General features: G+C 38.2%; 2 protein-coding genes across 3 annotated transcripts; both read right to left on the bottom strand.

The window, feature by feature from the left end:
* Positions 1-515: 515 nt before the first annotated feature.
* On the bottom strand, positions 516-6,813 carry LOC136773999 (putative inorganic phosphate cotransporter). Its single transcript, XM_066728011.1, has 7 exons — positions 6,137-6,813; positions 2,646-2,926; positions 2,319-2,564; positions 2,155-2,239; positions 1,703-2,070; positions 1,473-1,605; positions 516-1,142 (listed from the first exon to the last, which is right to left on the bottom strand). The coding sequence occupies exons 1-7, from the start codon at positions 6,159-6,161 to the stop codon at positions 694-696; spliced, it is 1,587 nt and encodes a 528-aa protein (XP_066584108.1). The 5' UTR covers positions 6,162-6,813; the 3' UTR covers positions 516-693.
* A 914-nt stretch (positions 6,814-7,727) lies between these two features.
* f (forked) lies at positions 7,728-20,305 on the bottom strand. Of its 2 annotated transcripts, XM_066728376.1 has the most exons (13): positions 20,006-20,305; positions 16,102-16,224; positions 15,635-15,857; positions 15,488-15,529; positions 14,016-14,199; positions 12,777-12,952; positions 12,504-12,567; positions 11,879-12,030; positions 10,612-10,873; positions 9,919-10,247; positions 9,640-9,815; positions 9,376-9,566; positions 7,728-8,531 (listed from the first exon to the last, which is right to left on the bottom strand). In XM_066728376.1, exons 1-13 carry the CDS (start codon positions 20,015-20,017, stop codon positions 8,240-8,242), a joined length of 2,226 nt encoding a protein of 741 aa, XP_066584473.1. In that variant the 5' UTR covers positions 20,018-20,305; the 3' UTR covers positions 7,728-8,239. The 2 variants fall into 2 exon arrangements, with proteins under 2 accessions (XP_066584473.1, XP_066584472.1); XM_066728375.1 differs by having other exon boundaries at positions 15,488-15,857; positions 20,006-20,304.
* Between the last annotated feature and the right edge of the window lie 1,558 nt (positions 20,306-21,863).

Below are 21,863 nucleotides of genomic sequence, written 5' to 3'. Positions count from 1 at the left end.
GGCGCCCCTACGCCGGCCACCGCGACGCAACCAGACGGAGCCGACTGCCGGAGCTGCCCCACGCCACCGCACTCCATTTTTCTCACTTCTCATCGTTTCTCTTCGCACCTCTCTTACCATCTCTACTCTCTGCACTCTATAAGCCGAACAACCACGATCTTCCGGAGCACGAATGGGAAGGCATCATAGTCTTGCAATATGCGCACTCGAATGTATACCTAATTAACGACTCGGTACCATAATATTCCATGCGAGTGCATGCAACATTTCATATTTGCATCATACGCAGCAACGCTTGAAAATTGAACGCGCGAATCGATCGTCGATCCTCGAGTTCTCTACGGCCTTAAGGATGTGGCGCCCACTTCTGGTGGCCAAAGCAAACGCAATCAGTGTCCGAGAATCTCATGTCTCTGTTGCTCTGTCAGTAAACTGTTTCTAGAGGGTAGGAGAACATTGTGAATTCTTTTGAATATAGAATTATATAAATGGGATATTATTAATGTGTGTTTGTAAAAACATGAGAAATTATTTATTTGTTTAATTTTGTACAAATGCTTCGACGAGTCTATCAGTAATCGTAAAGAAATTAATTTTGATCGACCGATGGCAATCTTACTGCGAGATCTCTTAGTCTTTATATGAATATCGTTCTATGTGCAGGTAATGGTATCGGATTCAATGTGTGTTTTATTAAGATATAGTATTGTTTTTCAATGGAAGAAACTCTTCGGGATCGATTCCATTCTTTTTATCGGTCTGTTCAGATTTTTTCTCGATCTGACCGGGACTGTTCCACTTTTGCAAATCACCGGTGCCAAAGACTGCGAAGACGAGTGCACCACCGATGTAGGTAGAGGCGAGGATCCAAAAGATGATCTTCCATTGTTCGAAGGTTTGATTGTGATAAGTGATGGTTCCGACCATGAAGCTGCTGAGGAAACCGCCCAAGGAGCTGAGAGTATTGGCTATGCCAAATATGGTTCCGGAAAAGTTTGGTGCTATGTCCAGGCCATTTCCAAGGTAGCCAGCCGTGACCCCACCGTTGATGGTGAGAGCAACGGTGAAAATAATCACAGAAGTTACTCGATCATGACCAAAATAAGCTTGGACTATCATTAACAGCCCAGGACTGGTAACAGCTGAAAGAAAAAACGAAGAAATTAGGGTAAAACCGAAGACTGCGCTGTGATGAAGGAATAATACCGGAGACAATTTAGAATACGCTATGAGAGATGAGATGAATGAAACCACATCAATTTGGAGCTGACTCGAAAAGCCATTAAGTTTGCCCCCTAGTATAGTATTTTATTCGTCTTAGAATTAAGGACAACAGCCATTTGTCACTTCTAGACCATTCGTTTGCACGATCATCAAACTCGATCATCAAAAGATCTCTATCGACGTTTTTTGCTCACGAGTATTGACTTGTTTGCGTGCTTGCTCGAGGCTTCACTGTATAAATCACTTACCGAGGGTCGTGAATATTTTTCGAATGGCTGTAACTGACAATCTATTGGTACGACGTAAATAGTCAGCCAGAGAGGACGTCGAAACCGCAAAAATGTATTTTCCAAGATAGGGCAGGGAGGAAAGCACACCGTTCTGAAACGTATAAGTATATTATCGTCACTTTCAATTCGAATCCCATATCTTCCTTTACAATTAATAGGAAACATTTTATATTACTATATAAAATTACCTCTTTGATGTTAAAATTCAAAATATACTTCATATAGGTGGGCAGCTGGTTGACCACTGTAAAGTAGCCAAAAACACTGGCACCGTGCGTCAATATGATGGCCCAGACAGGAAGTGACGTGATGATTGATTTCCACGGAACGGCTAAGTGTTTCGTGGCCGTGGTATCTCCTATAGCATCCTCGATGAACGCTTTTTCCTCGGCTGAGATTCGCGGATGCTGACCAGGTGAATCAAACACGAGTAAGAACCATGCGACGCTCCATACGAATCCAATTACTCCTGTTACGTAGAATACGGATTCCCATCCCAATGAAGCAATGAGAAAGCCGCAAATTGGCATTGTAATGGCTGCTCCCAATGACGAAGCTAAACAATAAAGAGAACGATGAATTAAAACAACGTCACGCGTCCTTATCTCTCCATCGTCTTCTCTCTTGCTCGAATAATTACCCATCATGTTGGACACAAATTTACTACGCTCCGTTGGAGGAATCCACCGGGCAGTCATTGGCTGAATGGCTGGCCAAGTAACACCCTGCTCGCTCAAGAAAATCATCAATGGAGTAATTACTATTTTTATCAGTGGCATTTACTGGAAAACCTGGCAAACGTACCAGCATAAAGCCAAGAAGACCTCTCAAGGCAGCTACAGTGGAGTAGCCAAATTTGGCTGATAAGGGTGTGAAGAGGGTGATAAAGCTCGAAATCAGCATACTGTACCCAAAGACTCTTCTAGCTCCTATAATTTCAGCTAATCTTCCACCTGGAATCTCCGTACAAATGTAACCCCAAAAGAAACTACCTAAGATTAAATTTACTTCGTATTCGTTCCAGGGGTATCTGGTTTGCGGAATTTCCTCCTAAATTAACGATAAAAATACAAAGTTTCCAGTGATTATCGCGTTGTTTCTTATATCTGTATAAATATTCGATCGATGTACCTTGAAGGATTGAATTACAGAGTCGTTCGTTGCATTCTTCCTCTCCGCATCGATCTCGCTTATTGTCATATTAGGCATAGTTGCGTTACTATAGATTGGAATGTTATCAGTTGTTCGGTTATAGTCGGCTTTTACAGTAGAATTATTGGAATGTAGTATTGTATTGTTGGCCGGCATTACCATCGTTACTATGGCGATCGTTAGATTCACGCGAAGCATGTAATTCAACATGAATCCCAGGATTACCATAATATTTAATACCTGCCGGCAATTCAGGTAACCTGAAAAAGATTTTCCTTCTTCGTAATATGGCAATACGATAGTTGGTTATTACCGCAATAAAGCGTTGGTACATTCACGTATACTTTACAGAATAATGATACGTCGGAGAAGCGTTGACAAAACGTGCCACTAAAGAATCATGCAAACTTTGATATTTACACGCAACGCCAAAACTTGGCTGATTCCTGATTAGCTTATTATTATCCCTTAGATACATCGTTAGAAAACTGACTCATCAGCCAAATTGGAAGAATCTCAAGATTGAGTTTATCGTGTACGAAAGAAGCTGTTTAGGAATAATATTAATTTTTGACGTTGTAATCGAGGCTATCAGGTATGCACTGTCTTTAAATGGTATTACAAGGATTTTTCACATTACGGAATACCTGCTTGATGCTGTAAATTAGATCACTGTATTTTGATTCAGCTGAGAAAAACTATGATAGGTAATGCAAAGTTTTATTGCTCGACTCAGAAAACTTCACCTCTCACACGCCATTCAAGGTCTAATTCAAGATCGTAGTTGGCTGTACGTGTGTACTATGATGTAGTGTACGTGCACACATGGCTCGTACATGCGTGTGTAGTACAGTAACCCAGTTCTTTCCTGGCTTATCTATATACACCGAGGATTTAATTGGGCTAGGATTTTTAGAGCACAAAACCTTTCCCATCTCCGATGACAGATATAATTGTGAATAAGAAGATTGCTGACATCGATACTTGCGCATCCTCATTGTCGAATGAAGCAAGCAATAGGATCGGTTGTTGCTCGATTATGCATGTATAACGCTCATCATTGCGGTTCGATGACATAATTCTAAATGAGATGACAATTTCCGTCGTCAATCGATGTACCCACTTCGGCTATTGTTACGTAAAAAATAACGCGATACAAATTGTTGAGGATAATACACGTAGTCGATGTTTATCATGCCGCAAGCCATTTGTTAGTTATTGACTCGATGCAAGGAATCCCTACAGAGATAAACGATCATTACGAAAATCAACCTTTCAACTGGTAATATCTTACAGCTAACCTAATTCCATCGTTGATTACTTTTCGACCAACAGGGAAAACCGAGTATTTACTGAATTAGTTTTCACTCGTTCAATTTGATATTTTTAACGAGTAGTTCATAAGGAGTATATTAAGTTTAAAAAAAATAATAGAGTTTGAAGATTTTAATCAGTAAATTAATTCGTTTGCTGTAACCTCATTTTGGGAAATTATGTCAGTCTTTCAATCGCAGTAAAATTGCCTTAAAAGAAAATTCTATTTTAACGCGACGTTTTAGAGATTTTGTACTTGAAAGGACGCGAAATGTAAATACACAATGCGATTGAGGAAAAAGTTGCGACAAATCATCGTACAGTCTTAAAGATTATTCGAATACTCGTCCTATATGAACAATTTAACAATAAATATGATTGAGGAAAATTATAACTTCTGCGAGTAATAATTTAATTTCGATCTTTCCTTTTAATTAAAGCTCGAGACAATTCAATTATGCAAATTGTTCTTATATTTTGTTGGTAACATCAGTAAATTGCATTATTGTACCCATAAATAAGATTTGAGTGTATTACGTACATTTAAAGCGTAGGTCATGGTTAGCGTTGGTGTATCAATGATAAAATGATTTCTCACGCGGCCCGTTAATTGGTATAACAGCGTTAGATGATGCACAACTGCATATCCCCCTGCATACTGGCATTTATTCTATAATATTATCAATTACCATAAGGATTGTCCCAGAATAGCATGACGAAACGACGAAAGGGTCATTTGTGATCCCCTAATGCTTGATATGATCTCGTTGAGGAGCAACGTTACACCTACTTTATTAATGCTTTACAAACTAGAAGCCAATTATTCATCCTCAAATTACATAGGAATATAAATAATTTATTGTTACATGTGTACAATATATTGCTCGATTTTCTCACAATGAAAAATCTTAACTTGTTACATTTGAGTCACAAAGACTTTTGGAGATCTCAGTTCTCGAGTTTTATATATCAAAGAATATTACATATTATGTGTGTAGAAGTACCATTGCAGCAGTCTCTGGCATTTCTAAACAGGACTTCTATTCATAAAGAAAATTTAGTCAAACATTCCATGATACAGATTTTGTTTGATCGTTTTGGCAAAACTTAAATTAATCCACCGTTTTCGACTGATTAACAGTGCGTGGAAATTTTTATTACGATTAAGTGAAATGCACCCACGTAGAAACTTTATAGGTCTTGCAAATTGTACGCGGGAAGAGACTATTTGCAAGAACACTTAACTTCAGCAATTTTCCAGTATTAATTGCAAGACAGTTTACGAGGTCATTTACAGTACAGTTTTCAAGATCATTTTCTGCAAAATATGTTGAAAAAATGGTCTACCAACCGTATTGAATATTTCTTCTCAAATTGTCTATTGTCTGGTAAATGGTTTTGCAAACGTTGCTGGAAAATTGGTAAAGAAAGATGGAATGCAAATAGTTTCGTGTACAATTTGCAAAACTAAAAATTTCAACGCGGGTGTAAATGCAGATAGACGGCCTTCACCCAGAACTTCAGTGTTTTTCCGACCAACTGTCTATTTATACCTGGGACTTGGTGATTCTCTCAACACCAAAGTATAGAATGAGACTAGCTTCTTCTATACAGAAGAACAAAGCCATATATCGTTTGATCAGACATGGGAATTTCGTAATTCTAACGTTTTTCGAAGGCTCCTTTTACGTATCACAAATAACGTGATAAGAATGGATCACACGTTTTCATTAACCTTCTGCGTCGATTTCACGTAAATGGATAATTTAATTCAATGCTCGTTTAAGATTAGAATTATTTGTTGGCCCGTTGACAAGTTAGCTTAATAAACTCCGATGTACAAGTTGAACTTGCTCTAATACCAGCGTGGCCTTCTCGGTTATCGTTTTCCTTCTTTCTTAAATTATTGACCGCTCGAATGGTCAAGGCAGCCCATGGTCGTGTTCAAATTATAATTACAAATCATAATAATGTTTGTCATTAATGTTTATTCGATTTACAAAAACTCCACTTTTACTCGAACATTCATGTTTCGAGCTTATATACCAACGTAACATCTCATGCAAAACTTTGTTAATATTAACCACGCAAAATCAACGATAATTTGTTTAATTTCAAAATAAATAACCCGGAAATAAACAATATACGATAGTTACCTGTAATACTGCGATTGGATGCCATTTTCGTCGATTGTCACAATTGCGGAGCAAAGCACACAATATAAAAAAAATAGTCTACAGAATAAAGTCGTTATATCATAGACTATTCGACAAATAGCAAAAACATTTTCACAAAAAGCAGTAGAAAACCCTGAGAAACAGATCCATGCTGCGTCAACTTCGACGAACTGTGCACAATGAGGAAAAAAACTCGAAGAGAATATTTTATATCTCGATCTGTTCGGTCAAGCTTGCCAGTGTCAATGAAAAATTTCCTTGCTATCTGACAGGGGTTGCTGTTGTTCAGCGCTCGCTGGACGTTTAACGCGTCGATGACTGTTACGTGGTGCGCGCAGGAAGTTGATTTGGAAAAAAATGTAGAGCGCGCTGAAAGAATTGGGAGGGATTGTGTGGAAAATCGGTGGAGATGCGTTTGGTAGGTGAAATGGGGAAGAAAGTAAAAGGGAAAGAAAAGAAAAGGCGCTTTGGTCTATTGGTATGTACGTGACGGTGTTATTGGTTGACACGGAATGAGAGAGAAGAAGACTCGTAGAGTCGGAGGCCCTTAGAATGCCGACCGATTGCCGGCTACGAAGTTACGATGGTAGTGGCGGCGTGGCGGTGGTAAAAGCTGCGAGGCAGAAGGCTGCTATAGCCAGAGGACAGGGGACAGAAAACTGAGGACAGAGCCAGCAGACACAAGCATATACTATTGCAACACAGAGAGAAGCGGACGATCCCCTGGCCTACGTCGCTTTGTTTCTCTCAGCCTCGTTCTTCCATCTCTCTTCCTCCACACGTGTCGTAATAAAGAATGCTACGAAATGGGAGGGGCATCACTCTTTGCGATCCCTATATACGACGATGCCACGACACAGCCCGCGCTTTCTGCTACCACGTGCAACAATCGCCTCCAATCCCCCCCCCCCCCCCCCCCTCGTACACTCTCATACCTGCTCATCAACCATCCAGTCACTTCTCTCTCTCTCTCGCTCGCGCAAGCGCGAGCGCGAGCGCGACCCTTCTCTTCTTTCCTCTCCGCAAAATTCTACTAAATTCCCTAAAACGCCCTTGGCAATTTTGCTACATTCCTTTTCTCACTACCATCGCATTCCAACTTTGTTGCTTCGATCATCAATCGTGTGATGTTTAGTCAGATTTCAGTAATTTTTATAATAAAAGTTTTGTGATTATGTATAATATTAAATGGAATTTAATAAGATGTTACTTTGGATTATTGTTGCTTGTACGATGTTGTTTTTTTGAAATGATTGTAAATATGCAATCGAACAATTTTATATTCTATTATTCTTTAACAGCAGTCGTTTTGTGTAATTATAATGTAGAGAGTGATTTTTCCTTTTGATTCCATAACAATTTATTTCGCCAAGGTGTTTCGGATATACCACGTCGACACGTGGGCAAACTGGGAAAATCCGAGTTTTCCATGTGGACTCTATTTATTTTTATTGTACGTAGCTTTATTCTTCTTTGCTGCGGTACAACTGTCTAGAAGTTCCTGATGACTGCCAATAAAAGTTTTAAATAGAGGAGATTATGCTTTGTTGAAAATATATATAATCATTGATATTTTATAAAGCGGCTTTACTGGTTTTATATACAAACTAAATTCGTATAAACGATTCATAACAGACGCATGACCCTTTCTTGAAGTATAACAATTAATAACAATATCCGTAAAAATAAGTTATATTTTACATTCGCGCGATCATACGAATCACACCCTTTCTGCAATATTTAAGAAAATTCATCGCAAATTTTCAGTCATAATGAGTAACTTCGCTCCGTTGGACTTGATTGCATCTTTTACCCCGAGGAATTTACAAGACTTATAACTTTATGTAATATATTATTTGTTTATAATTATCTTACCATGACGTGCATTATACATATATATTAAATAGCGCTAGAATCTTTATAAATAACACAGCGAGCACTTTTTCATATTGCATAATGCAACGATTACATATGCGTAGTTTAAATCAAAGTGCTTTATGAGAATACATACATCATATCGGCAGTTTTTACGTTTCTTCGTTAAGCATTTAGCGTTATGTTTCATTCAGTGTTTGAAAATATTTAATCAAGGATGTTGAGTTTGCTATTTGTCTTCCTAAGTTGTGCCCGCCAAGGGATGATTTGTCCATCATCGGAGTCTTCTTCCCTCTCGCTGCTTTTTTTATTGCTAATATTGTTATTGTTAACGACAGTGGCATTGTTGGTATTAATAGCTTTCCTGTCCAATAAGTCAGTATCGCCCATCTCTTCCTTTGCATTATTGCAAACAGGTGACACATCCCTTTTCGGTGATGTGATTTCAACTTTCACTGCTGGCACTGATGGAACGATTGGAGGTGCCGTTGAATTTATTCTAAAACAAATTGATAGTTTATATAAGAAACTCTACAGTTGACAATGTGAGTAAATTATATTTTATAAACTGCCAATAAAATAATTAATGCAACGCGGTTTGAAGATGACTTTATTTTAATTCTAGTAGTTGATGGTGAGAACCAACAAAATGAACACATTAATTTTTTAATAGGATACTTGCTTGAATAATTTGTGGTTGAGAAACTATTGGTTTTAAAACATATATTGTATCTAAAGGACTTCGTATGAACATTACGGAGCTGTAGTCTCGATAGATTTATATAAAACTTTGGAAAACTATTATATGTGCCTTCTTCATCAGAAGTTCTCATTACCACAATAAATCTTTTTATAATAGCATTTAAGCTCCAAAAGTTTTCCAAATTCAATATTTCATTAATTAAAATTACATTTTTTTCTAAAAAACTTGAAGTATAAATAGTGCATTAATGTAATTATTCGGAAAGCTCGCGAACACACCTATCGCAATCATACACAATAAGGTATATACAGATTTACGTTGGAAGGCGCCAAAGTAATCTTCGTACAATCTTCCAACTATGGTCAAGATAAGCAAAAAATATCTTTGGATGAATTTTTCAAAATACTTTTTAAAAGTCCTATTTATTTTTCTCTTACATACACTTTTTGTACGAGGATAACTATTAAATTTCTCACGATAAACTTATTGAACTTAAACGAAGGATATTAGTCTACTTCTTGATCAAAAAGGCACAAGACACAGTTTTCCAAGATTTTCGACAAATTTACCGAACTTCTATAAGATTGATGTAAAGTCTTTTACGTCGGTGATTCGATTTAAGATTAATTGATCAACGTACCGTTTTTCCTCGTTGTCCTTTTTTGCAAGAAGTTGTCGTTTCCAGGGTGGAATGGCTTTTTGTCGTTTCTCCTCGTTTTCTCTAGCAATCTGTTCTTCCAATTCCTTTTTCGCACGCTCGGCAGCCTTTCTCGCCAGCATCTGCCTCTTCCAAATAGGTATCACATTTCCCGAGCTGTCTTTTTCCGGAATCTAAAAGCACATAGTGCAAACTTAAGTCACTGCATCTCTGAAGCAACGAAATCTAAACCACATTACTACTAACTTGATCTACAAAATTTGACACACTGAAAGTTTTACTAATTTCAGACTTGAGATTCTGCTCCTGGGTCTTCTCTACCTGGGCCCTTTCAACCTTCAACTTTTTTATTCCTGGTATGTCTTTGGTCCTTTTCAGTTCAGCGATCAAATCTATTTTTTGCACGTGGAATGGCTCTGAGACTGATGACGAACGAAGATGAGTAAATAGTATTAAAATGTGGTCAAATTTTATTTGTAATTCGATTGAATGATTAAACGATTTAAAAGTCGAGGAAAACTGTACCGTTAGTCATGGAGACACTGCGAGGCGGTGGAGCAGAGAAAGTTTTCGTGGCGTTCATTTTGGTATTTGTCCTTCGCAATTGAATACTCGTAAGGTCCTGAATACTGATGGTCGCGAGTGGTTGGATATTTTTCGCAGCTTCTCCCTCGGAAGACGCGGCAGACGCTGCGGAAGCGGCAGTGGCAGATGCGTTTCGGGGCTTCTGCAAGGGGGACAATGGCGGAGGTGGTGGACCCGGTGGGGAATCATGTTGTTCTTGCAGTTTTGACTCTCCTTCCTCCTCCGCTCCGTTCGAGTCCCTACCTTGAATGTCCAAGTTGTCCACCGACCTGTCAACACAATCGAGCCAATAAAGCATCTGTGGAAGATGGACGGAGAAGCAGAGAGAATAATTGACCGAGTCGAAGGTCGATTCTTTGATTAGCCGAAGAAAGAAAATATTTAGTCTAGCTTTGCGCACGACAATGTTTACGAGCAGCATTGTTTAGAATCGGAGAACGAGGACGCATCGCCTCAGTGGGGTCTTACGAAACGAAAGTTTTCCTCGTCACTGACAAGAGGACGTACTATATCGTGTTTTCCATGCACTGAATGCATCAATTGATTATATACTCTGGAGGATACATTAATTTTTTCACACGATCTTTTACGGACGAAATTGTAAAGTATACGAGGAAAATGGAGTGATCTGACCTTGCTTTGGACAGGCTGTTTTTTTTCGATGGCAGTTTGCAGATGCTCTTCAGGTACTCGGACGGTTTGAGGAGGGTGTCCGAGTCGGCCGTGTTGGCGAATTTCGGCGGGATGAACGGGAGCACCATGTGTTTGTTGACCAGGTGAGACGCCTGGCTCGTCGTCACCGTCGTCTTAATTTCCTCGACGTCCACTGATAGACTGGTGGAAGGCACTTCCGGCTGCTGATTCTCCCCGCAGGATACATCGAACTTGTTGGCCGCTGTTCCGAGACAGAAGAAGTAGGGGATTCGTTATATCTCTGCCAACGTCAAGCGTGGATCGTGCATAGAACCGAGTGAAATCTAGGTAAGTATATTATATGCCTCGTGAGCGCCATGGTCTAGTAAATGGCCGCATCCACCATTCGCTAACAGCCCAATTAAATAAAAGGCTAACTTACGCTACTCTGCCTCTATAGTATACATTTATTGATCGATCACTGACCGATCTCCAACCTTCCGTGGACCTACCATTTAATCTTTCATTATCGTTATCACATAACTTGCCTCGCTTTTGAAATTATAAGTAACTGAATGTAATTTAGAGTATAGTTGCAATCCTCTAGGTTAAGTAATTTTTTTGTTGTAATATATGGTCGGCCCAGTTCGATCATTACTTGGGTAAATTTGCGTACCTTTATCAAATGGTGCTTTGATCTTGTAAAGAAAATTATAGATTTGCTTTTAATTAATAAAATTTCTAATCTAAGATGACCATTTAGTTTGCGTCAGATTTCAATTGCAGCTACTGTAGATTTCGTAATACTTTGTTGCGCGAAAAAGTAACTTGGCGAAACGGATAAGCAAGGCGATTTGACTAAGAGTTGATTCGTCAGATTTTTTTGCTGATTAACCATTACCTCGAGATTGGTCAATAAGTTTGGTAATGAGAAATAAACTTTTGCGGATATTACTTTTTTGCCAGAGATGTAAATAAGAAATGTTAGTGAGAATAAATGTTTAAATGTCTCTCGTTGAATGCAACAACATCGTAACTCTTGGAAATTGTTATTATTATACAGTTGTATTCATTGTTATTGCTTATATTCAAGTCAGGCTTAAGAAATTTAAGATGTTTTAGATGAACTCTTTTTTGCAAAGCATTATTTAAAACTTTATATTAATTGAGCATTACTAAAACTGTTGTTTATGAGCAAGGAACGCTTGATCACTTGTGCAAAAGGTAATAAGTAAAACAAGAAAAAAAATAGAAGAAAATTAATTACCGGATGATGCGTTGCTGCTCTCACTTCTGCCATCCTGACTGCACTCGCTTCCATCTTTTTTCTCATCGGGTTGCTTAGGATTCACCAGTAAAACGATCGTTTCCTCATGATCTGGTGGAGGTGGGGGCGGAGGTGGAGGCGGTTTTAATAAACTAGAATAAAAAATGCACTACCCATTTAGAAAGATACGTCTCAAACTTTCATTAGTTCGTAGAGAGAACTCGATTAACAATACAAAATAGTAGAAAAAAATGTAAGAGCACGTAGGAGCATTAATTGACATTGTCGTTATTCTAGAGTAATCACGTGGACCCTGAACTGGGTCACGGTCCATGCAAAATAATTTTCTCGATTCAACATCAGTAGTCTGAATTCGTTCTCATCCTGTGAGAAAGTGAAGATCAGCATCCTGCACCATTTTTGCCCCATTATCCCAATACTAATCGGCGTCGTCCCAAGCTTAAAAAAATGTTGAAATATCGATCGATCTCTATGCTCAACAGGTGATATTTAACTTTCGATTCCTCTGCTTTTCTCTTCGTCTCTTTTTTGGTTTCTCGTGTACCGTCGCTTCTCTTTTGCTCTTTTGCTATACCATTAAACATCGACGAAGTGATCTACTTACCTAGGACCAATAGCCAACGGACGAGACTCCTTTTCACTTTTCACCTGTGTGGTCTCCCTCTTCTCTGTAATCCAAAACGTGTTTTCTTGTTAATTCACACCGTTCTCCAGACAACGATCTATTTGGAAGCTCAAGCGTGCAAAATGCTGTATTTGTGGAAGCAGAAAAACAGAGAAAGAGGAAGAAAGAGGTGCTCTTACTTTCCAGCCATTAAACAAATTTTCGAGCTAGCCACAGGACTGAAGAAACAGTGCAAAAGCTTTATTAACATACCATGCCTGAGGTCCCCATGAATTTTCTGACTCTTGTCGTTTCTCTCGTTACTGCTGTTCCGTGATGGCGATGGAGTCGACGTGCTCGACGTGAAACAATGAATTTCACTGCTCATATTCGAGCACTCGCTTCCGCTACTGGATCTGCTATATCTTCTTCCGGTTTTCCGAGATCGACTGCAATACGATCGTTCGATCTTAATTTAAAAAATTTCCACTGCTTTGCGAATAATCATTTTAGTCTTTTCTCTAATTCCTTATTGAATTATGGAAAAATGATTTAGTCAGGCGTATCATTAAGACGAGTAACGACCGACTTAATCTACTTATTGGCAATCATTCATTCATAGCGTAACGGACGTTCCGAATGACATAAAAATACTATTATTGTTTAGAGTTTCATTCCGATTTATTATTCATTTTCATAATTTCCTTCATTATTGTGGAAATTCGACGCGCTAAACTCTGACAAAATGAGCGTGAAACTATATATACGGTCACCAGAGTCGTATTTTCATTATTTCAATGTGCCAATCTACTCGGCATTAGAAATCCCTCGTTATCTTTCTACCAGATGGTTTTAAGTAGATCGAACATTGCCAAGACACGATTTCCCCACAAATGATTCTTTTGTAATTTAATGTTACTAATGCATCTATCTTGCAAGATACTAATATCAGAAACATACGTTCTCATTGTACGCCATAATTTCAAATTCTGTTCGCCAAAGCGAATCCAGAAATGAATCCGTGTAGGATGTGAGTTTGAATGGACAAATGTTTACTGGCATGAGTTTAATAACAATACAAAAATTGTATCTTTCTATGACTGACAATTTCTATTATTTTTCACATAACTTTAGAGTTTTATTAAAAAATAAATCCTTTTTAACCAACGATTTGTAGTACAAATTAATTACTTCATAATTTGTTTAAATTAAAAAAGGATGAATTTAAATTGAAATTACAGGGTGAAAATCGTTTGTTATGATCCTTTATCAGATATAACAATTTTATGGTAAAAGTTTAATTTTTCTAGTATTTTTGAAGCTGGTGGGAACGAATGTACATTCATATATTGGATTATACAAATTTCTCTACTCAATTACTCTCCAAGTATACTCGCGTATATTCAAGGTAGTACCTGTCCTTGAATTAATAATAAAATAGAGTAAGATGCAAGAAATGCTGCACGAGTTCTAAGATTTTTTATAAGAAGCATGGTGAGCTATATTGTATACCTGCTGTCGGAAACATTGTCCGTGATCCTTTTGTGTGTATAGGAACCCACACTCGTGGTTTCTTCTTGCCTGATGCAAATCTGCTCATAAGCGTGCTCGCTGCCGTCTCTGCTTATGTCCGAACTGGCATTTCCGCCAGTTCCTTTGGCGAGGCCGCCGTTATTTATGTGCACATCTACTTTCACTGCAACCAACCAACAAAAGTTCACCATTAATCTAACTACATGCTACGCAAGCTTTCATCCTCTTATAATGGCTAGATTAATATTTATCGAATATTTATCTTGATACAAAAATGCACAAGAAAGGATCAATATTACTGAAAAATGTGCAAAAGTATAGCACTATAGCTGAATGGACTGTACGAAAAAATGTAATCTACGATTTATGATGACTGAAACAGGTTCCTTATGAATTACAATCATTTACTTTTTGTTCATTCTGCACTCGTGGCTTTTTGCTACTAATGCAAAACGTTATCGACATGGTCGTAACGGTTCAATGAATTTAATGAAAAACTAAATTATTCTTGAATAACCTTTCATGTATAGATTGGCTGGACATGTCTGGGTTCCTCGACGATAAGTCATTTATGTAATAATCAATTTTGTAAAACTTGTACTATATTATAAAATCGTACACTAATCTTGTTCGAAAGTTTTTAGTTCATTTATAGAACTATGGCGATTCTTCAGTGATAGAAAAATTCTAAATACAGAATTCCAATTTTTTAATTACATTTTAACTTCTATGTCACAGTCCCTTAACTACTTTTAATATTAAATCAATCTTCCACTTACGAAATCCCTTGAAAACAAGAGAAGTTTATTGACCTATCCGCATGAAATGCACGATTCCGGATCTGAGCGAGAGTCCAAATTGATGACTAATTTTGCTCGAAAATTTGGTAGCATATTTAGGCCACAGAATTGTGAGAATTAGCATGACGGAGTACGTTTATTTATGAAGAGAGCAGAACGCACGCGCCTAAAGGTAATTCGAGAGATGAACTGGAAAGAGAGCGGAGGAGAGGTTGGCCAATGCGCAAGAGACGGTGAAATCGAACCGGGTCAGACCGAGCGATCATGGTTGGAGCTCGGACAACTTAATAAAGTGTTAAAAGTTCTAGGCTCCATTAAACTCGCACTTTCATTTATACCGCACCTCTGATAATAATCATTTCTTTTAATAGTCCAAAGAGAATTAGAATTTTCTCCATTTATTATAATTAGGCTTTTTTAGGCGTAAAAATCGATTTATCTTCGCGGGTTCATGGAAAGACGTTGAGAGCGAGGAAAATTGGGAGAATGGTTGATTGATGGGAATTTCGATGGAAATCGATAGTTTGAACGAAATTGGAGAAGTACAGTGTGTAGGAAGAGGAGAATCGAGGTCGATTTGGATTAAAAGGACGGTATACAATGTACACAGAAGAGTTAAGCCGAAGGAGATATCTGGGACGCGCCACTTACCGGTGAGGGTCTCGTCCTTCCTCTCGCTGTGTCGATCCAGAGGTGGCGGTGGAGGTGGGGGTGTTGGTGCTCGTGGTGGCGGCGGCGGTGGTGTTGTAGGTGTCGGCGCCGGTGGTGCCGAGGTTACCGTTGCAACAGCTGCGTTCGCCACGCCGTTCCTCGGCTTCTCCACTTCGGCGAACAAATGCGTGATTCTCGTGTAGACCAATTCGTGAGGACTGTGCAGATAAAACGACTCGGATTCTTTGGATTTTATTGGCTCGCCGATGTAGGCGCTCATAGGATTTATGTAAATCCCATCGCGTGGCCTGGAACCAGGAGGGTGCAGGAAAAATGGCTCCTGAAACATTCCGCAGCTGCGCAGGGAGCACTGCAAAATTTTTTAGGTTCGTCAGATTTTTGAAAGATAATTATTAAGCAGATGTGATGTTTTGGAGAGAAATAAAATGTATACTGTGATAATTAATATATTACGTTATGCTTCTTCATTTCGGTAATTATTGAGGATTTTTAGGTCATTGATATTCTGAAGGTAAAAACATGCTTGTATATATAATGAATTAAAATACTATTTATTTTAAAATACACGACATATTTATAAGTTAAAAAGCTACCTTTTCTACAGAATTTGTCATGCAACTGCAAGTAGTCGCGTCGCTCATATTCTCCGAGTAATCCGACCCAGTGCGATCCCTGGTCATCTTCTTGGGAACATTGGAACGACCCTTACTCGATTCCTACCAAAAAATTAACTTTAATAATACACATTTTATTGGATAATCTAGGAAAGTAGTCAAATCGTAGTAAATAAAAATTAGTACAACATATTTTTGTCTTTACAATTAAAAAGCTATTCATGATGAAACGTTCCTTAATTACGATCTCTTGTATTAACAGAATGTTTAGACTTGAATAGCCTAATTAATTATAATAATATTAAACAGCCCTTTCTTGATTCGGAAAAAAACCAATCTGATAGTATAGATTTTGCTACTGGAATTCCAATAAAACAATAAAATCATTATAACATATATACCTCTGGTAGTAATTAAAAAGCTTGCTGAATCAAGCATACATGCTTTAATTAGAGGTTCTGAGACAAAAAGTTAAGGAATTACAATACAATAACAGTAAAAAGGGCCAGGCTGGAAAATGGTTGGAATGTTCATGGAAGTGGCAGTTGAAAGTGGCGTGAGTTTTTATTTGGCGCGTTAGGAAGGCGACCAGCGGAACACGGAGGTTTTTATAAGCTCGGAAATCTTGATCGCGATTAGGCTGGTTGAGAAAGAACGGGTCAGTGGGAGACGTCAGACGTACATCTAACGCATCCTGCGAGCACATGCAGACTCGGTAAACGCTTTCCAACCAAACATCCATCTACGTCTAGCTGATAACTTTCTACGCGGAACCGTAATGTTAATTTCAATGCACAAAAAGGGGAAGAAGCAAAAAAAACTGCTGCCTCACCACGTGCTACCGAATAATTGAAAATACAAAAATTGAACATTATTTGGTCACGCATGCTGATTCCTTTGATCTATACTGTTTCGAACTTGGAGTCGGGAGTATTTTTCTCTTCAAGGATACGGATCGCATGCATGTTGAAAATAACGGAGAACCGAGGGGGTCAGGCGTGGCAATCAGGAAAATGAGTCGTTGTTACGTTCAATGGAACAATGATGCAGCCTCTTCTATACGTTTCTTTCTTCTTTTTATGCGAATAAAGAAAAAAATGCTGGTATTGTTAAAAGCGAACTCTCGCATACCGATTTCCTTGATTCTTCTATAAAACTCTCGGGCTACGTTAATTAAGTCGTACCGTAACGCAGACTCGTAACTCCCTTTCTACGCAATTCTCTCTCTCTCTCTCTCTCTCTCTCTCTTTCTCTTCATGGAAATCTTTGTGATATCCAACTGTAGGTCAAATTTCAGTCATTATTCTTTCCTGGACGTTCGCGTAGTGAAAACTGGCAAGGGGAAAAGAATTTATTTGTTTTAGTCACCCGACGTTTGGACAATTTATGAAAAATTAGTTTTCTGGCTTCTCGATATACTTTGTTTGAGGGAATAAATATGAAATACCGAAGAGAGAGAAAAATTTATTTTGTCGCACGCGCGTAGCTCCTTTTTATTATAACAAATCTGCTCCAGACGATTTACTCAACGAAGATATGGGGATAATTTAACGAAGGTTAAACGGATCGCACCTGACGACTCGCGAAAGTGGTGTTTACGGGCTCATAAATTCCATTTCCACCTCTCGCCAGAAGAGAAATTCATGTGAGATCTCCTGTCGTACCAAATGTGGTCTTTCTCTCTCTCTCTCTCTCTCTCTCTCTCTCTCCCTCGCACACACACATAAAATACCTTACTACTTTTATACGATTGCCGAAATAAAACATGAAATTCGGTGATTAATCGAAAATTCTAATCGAAAGTTTAATCTTCTTCACCTATATTTTCCTTCTTCGTGCCCAATAAAATCTTTTTTACGAAGAAACTTTCTAATTTCTGAATGAAAGCTATTTATTCCAGCTTTTTTGAATACGCCAACTTCACAGCTAGCACCGCAGAACAATTTATGCATGCAGCAGGTGGACGATAATTGAAACGGAATAACTGACAGTGCGAGGATCATTGTTTTTATAAGAAACTACGAATTGCATGTTCCTTGATAAATTTTTATAAATGCAAAGATAATTGTTTTTAAATAATAGCTCTTAATTATCTTGTTATTCGGAAAATGTTGAGACACTGTAATAATTTAAATTTAGAATATGCGTAACTTAACGCGGATCATTAATTATATACGTCTTACAAGCCCAACATTAATTGCTGTTCAACTATATAATAGTCATTTAGGAAAATATTGTTCATTTCAGGCCTTTCTCCGTATATACTTCCTGTTGCGTCACGCGTCAACGATATGCTTTTTGCTCAACTGGGTGAAGGACGATATACAAATTCATGTTTTCATTAAAGGACAATATAATATCATATACATATACTTTTTGCATTTGTGCAACGTGTAACAGTCTATTATTATTATTATTATTATTTAAGAGTGCCTTAGTCAGCACCTCCTTTATTACGAAATTGCAAAACAGCGTCTACATTTTTGTCTATCCATTTAATCACATTTCAAACGTTTAAAACAAAAAGTGGAATTACAAAAATAAGCACGTGCTAGAGTTTCATAATAGAACGTATAACAGCTGAGAACTTGTGGAAAATCAAAATATTAGAAATCAGGTGTATACAGTTTCTTTGCTCGTCAGTCCAAATGGCATAAGAAATGTGTAGTGATTTTCCGTCTGCTTGATTCGAAATAACGCACTTATACACTCGTTTAGGTGCCTGAGTGAAAGTTTATGTTGCAATAGATGAAATATCATTATAATTAATAGCAGCATAAAAAACGAGAATTGCTGAAAAGTGTTGCTGCGAGAAAGGAACCGCTGGCGTGGCAGGAATTTTCCGAGGAATTCCCATGGCGTTCTGGTGAAATGAAATAGAGCGAGAAGCCTGCGCGATCTTCAAAGATTCAGATAGACATTGATGTAGATCGATAATGCGATAAGTGATACCCGATTGTCAATATAGCTTCCATATAATTACGGTGAGAATCGCTGGTAACCGTGCCTTTCACACGGATTCACGCGCAACAGTGCGTAAGTTCATTAGCGCTTCTCTTATTAGGCTAGATCTTTCTTATTCTAGGCTACGAGAAGTGGTGACTGATTAAGAGACCCAAATACCATCTCGCACTACTATTCTTTCAGCCCCCTCCCCCTAATTATGTACTCCACTTAAAACTAAATCTTTTTTATTCTGAGATATTTTATCGAAACATTAATTACTTTATTATTTTTTTGTTCAATATTTAATTACGTATTTTATTTATTGAGTCAAATCTTTTTTTGTTTGGGACATGATAATAAAAGTCCATGGATTTTATGGAGATCCAATGATATTTCGTGTGACCATCGTTTGACTTTTTACAATTATGTTTATTCCAAGCTTTACACCAAAAGTCTTCTTCCTAAATGTACAGGAGGATAATTGATTCCAAATTAATACTATTTCGTATAATTGTATATTTGCATCTATAATAATTTATATTATTTTTTAATCAAAGAGTAATTCCCCCTATTTATGGATACGAGAAATCATGACTAATTTCAAGATTCAAGAGTACCATTTCGTACGGCGATTCTTTCATCCCTTAAACGTTATCAGACCAAATCTCTCTTATTTTAAAACAATAAAAAACACCACCGATTACAAGACACAAAATACCATATAATAAAACCTTCGGACCACGTTAAATATAAACAAACTTGCTCTACTAAATCCTATGCAATCTCCTCACTCCTTGGAAGAGAGACAGAATAAATTCCGAATTTTCCAGGAAAACAGATGAATGTTTTGCTAGCATTTCGTCAAACGTGCGAGAGAGGAATAACGCGAGCAGGCTGGTGTTTCCTTTAAAGTTTTAAGGTTTCACGTTTCACTTACGTGCACACCCATGCAAAACCGTTTGCTCGATTACCGCAAGAGGAAAACAGGTGGTTCTCCACTTTGGGACTCGCTTCCTGAAGACTTTCCGAGATCAGCCATTGAATAGCGACCACATGTTAAATCGAAGCAACGATGATGGTGGTTTATTGCGCAGCCTCCAGCGATAAGAACGGTACTCCCGTTGCTGGACGCAGGATCGCAGCTCTTTTGGACCGGTTGGAAATTATCCGCGCGTTGTATTGGCGTGTCGCATCCGGCGAACGTGCGCGCAAAACAAAGCGTGCCGACTGGTAACACCGGAGTCACGCGTCAGTTGGCACGACCCTATCGGTGCTCGTCCCTCTCCCCCCCCCCCCCTCTTTCTCTTCTTTTTCAACAAAATTCTTTCCACTATTCCATCAGTGGCACGTATATACTATTATTCATCAAGGATCCACTCGTCTTCCTCCGCAAACTTATCCCTGAAACACTGTGTTTACTTATTTTTTCTATAAACTCCTCTAAAACAGTTATTCGCCACTGCCACACGGTGAGGTTTTTGGCACTCGACGCTCACAGGACACGAGGATCGCGTTTGTAGCTCTTCGGACAACGAACTCGCACTGCTATCATACGATATATGAACGTGTAAGAGGAAAGCGGCAGACCGGGACTCTCTCGTGTCGAGTCCACTTGCTCGTAGTCGACCAACTGACAGCGCGCTCAGGACTCAGGCTCAGGCCGCTCGGCGCGTCGTCGACCAGGGGGATATTCACGTTGAGTTTCGCTGCTCGCTACTCGTCGTGAGTTTCCCGTTCCCGCTCCCACTCTACCTGGAGAACTCGCGAAAGCTACGAGTAGCGTTCCTCTGCGCCGGATACGACCTCTCGCTTCACGAAACTCATTCTTTGCCCTTCTCGCTTATTTACGCTTTGACGTTACGTCGATCCCTCTCGAACAGCCCTGGATTAATTATTAAAATTATCCTTTCTAATATCGTTAATAAGACTAGAAAGATTGGCAAATGTTGTGTTAATAGATGTATGAGGTACTTGAAGTATTATACACTCTTAATGAGAAGTGTACAAGATAATAACATATATATGAATAGGGCCAATTTGATCGTTGATCAATCTTTTCATCTGAAAAAATGTTAATAAGCTATAATTAATTACAGTTGAGGGCAAATTTGTAACTCTAATTCGTGTCCTAATTAATTTTTATTGTTACGTTTAAAAAATATTGAATTTAAATAATTATTTTATATTTGTTTTTGTAAATTTAGTCAATACGACTATGATTTTGTCTTTGTAATAACAAAAAATACAATACGGAAAACAATTTTTCATGGAGAGTAGATGATTGCTTCGGAAGACTCGCGAGAGCTACAAATCACGTTATTCGTCGCTGAATACGATTTCTCATCGCTTCACGAAGCTTCTTTTTATCTTTCTTGTTCTGCGACTTATTACTGTACCGACTTTATGTCAATACCTCAAAGTAGTCTCTAAACAATTATTAAAAAACTGTTCTTTCTACTCTCTTTAACGAGACGTATCGAATTAACAACAATTGTATCAAGTTGCTTCTGGGAAAACTTAATTGACGATACTTCGTCAAGAGTTATGGTTCTGGATCTCCGAGCTGTATAATTGAAAACCAAAACATAAAATTGTCTGATGAGACTCTATCTAATTTTATATATACCAAGTTAAACTACATTCTTCTCGGTGTGATTTTATTAAAAACAGTGTATAGAGTTCTTCACTTATAACACTTGAGAGCATGTGCACAGGAAGACGTTTATCTTCGCGTATATTTGTATAAAAGGTAATAAGTTTCTACAAAGGACCTTTGCAAAGCTTATTTTAATTTG

This window comes from Prorops nasuta, unplaced genomic scaffold (genome assembly GCF_024137725.1).
Source record: "Prorops nasuta isolate Cenicafe-Biocafe unplaced genomic scaffold, Cenicafe_Pnas_1.2 PNAS00006, whole genome shotgun sequence".
In the NCBI taxonomy this organism is placed as follows: Eukaryota; Metazoa; Arthropoda; class Insecta; order Hymenoptera; family Bethylidae; genus Prorops; species Prorops nasuta.
This window is presented reverse-complemented; position numbering and strand designations above follow the sequence as displayed.

Coding starts and splice junctions, on each gene's coding strand:
- f (XM_066728375.1), bottom strand. Junction 10,248..10,611: donor AACAGCCTGTCCAAAGCAAG/GTCAGATCACTC, acceptor TTGTGTTGACAG/GTCGGTGGACAACTTGGACA. Junction 9,816..9,918: donor CAGTGTCTCCATGACTAACG/GTACAGTTTTCC, acceptor GTTCGTCATCAG/TCTCAGAGCCATTCCACGTG.
- LOC136773999 (XM_066728011.1), bottom strand. CDS start 6,161: ATGGCATCCAATCGCAGTATTACAG. Junction 1,606..1,702: donor TGAATTTTAACATCAAAGAG/GTAATTTTATAT, acceptor TATACGTTTCAG/AACGGTGTGCTTTCCTCCCT. Junction 1,143..1,472: donor AAAAATATTCACGACCCTCG/GTAAGTGATTTA, acceptor TTTTTCTTTCAG/CTGTTACCAGTCCTGGGCTG.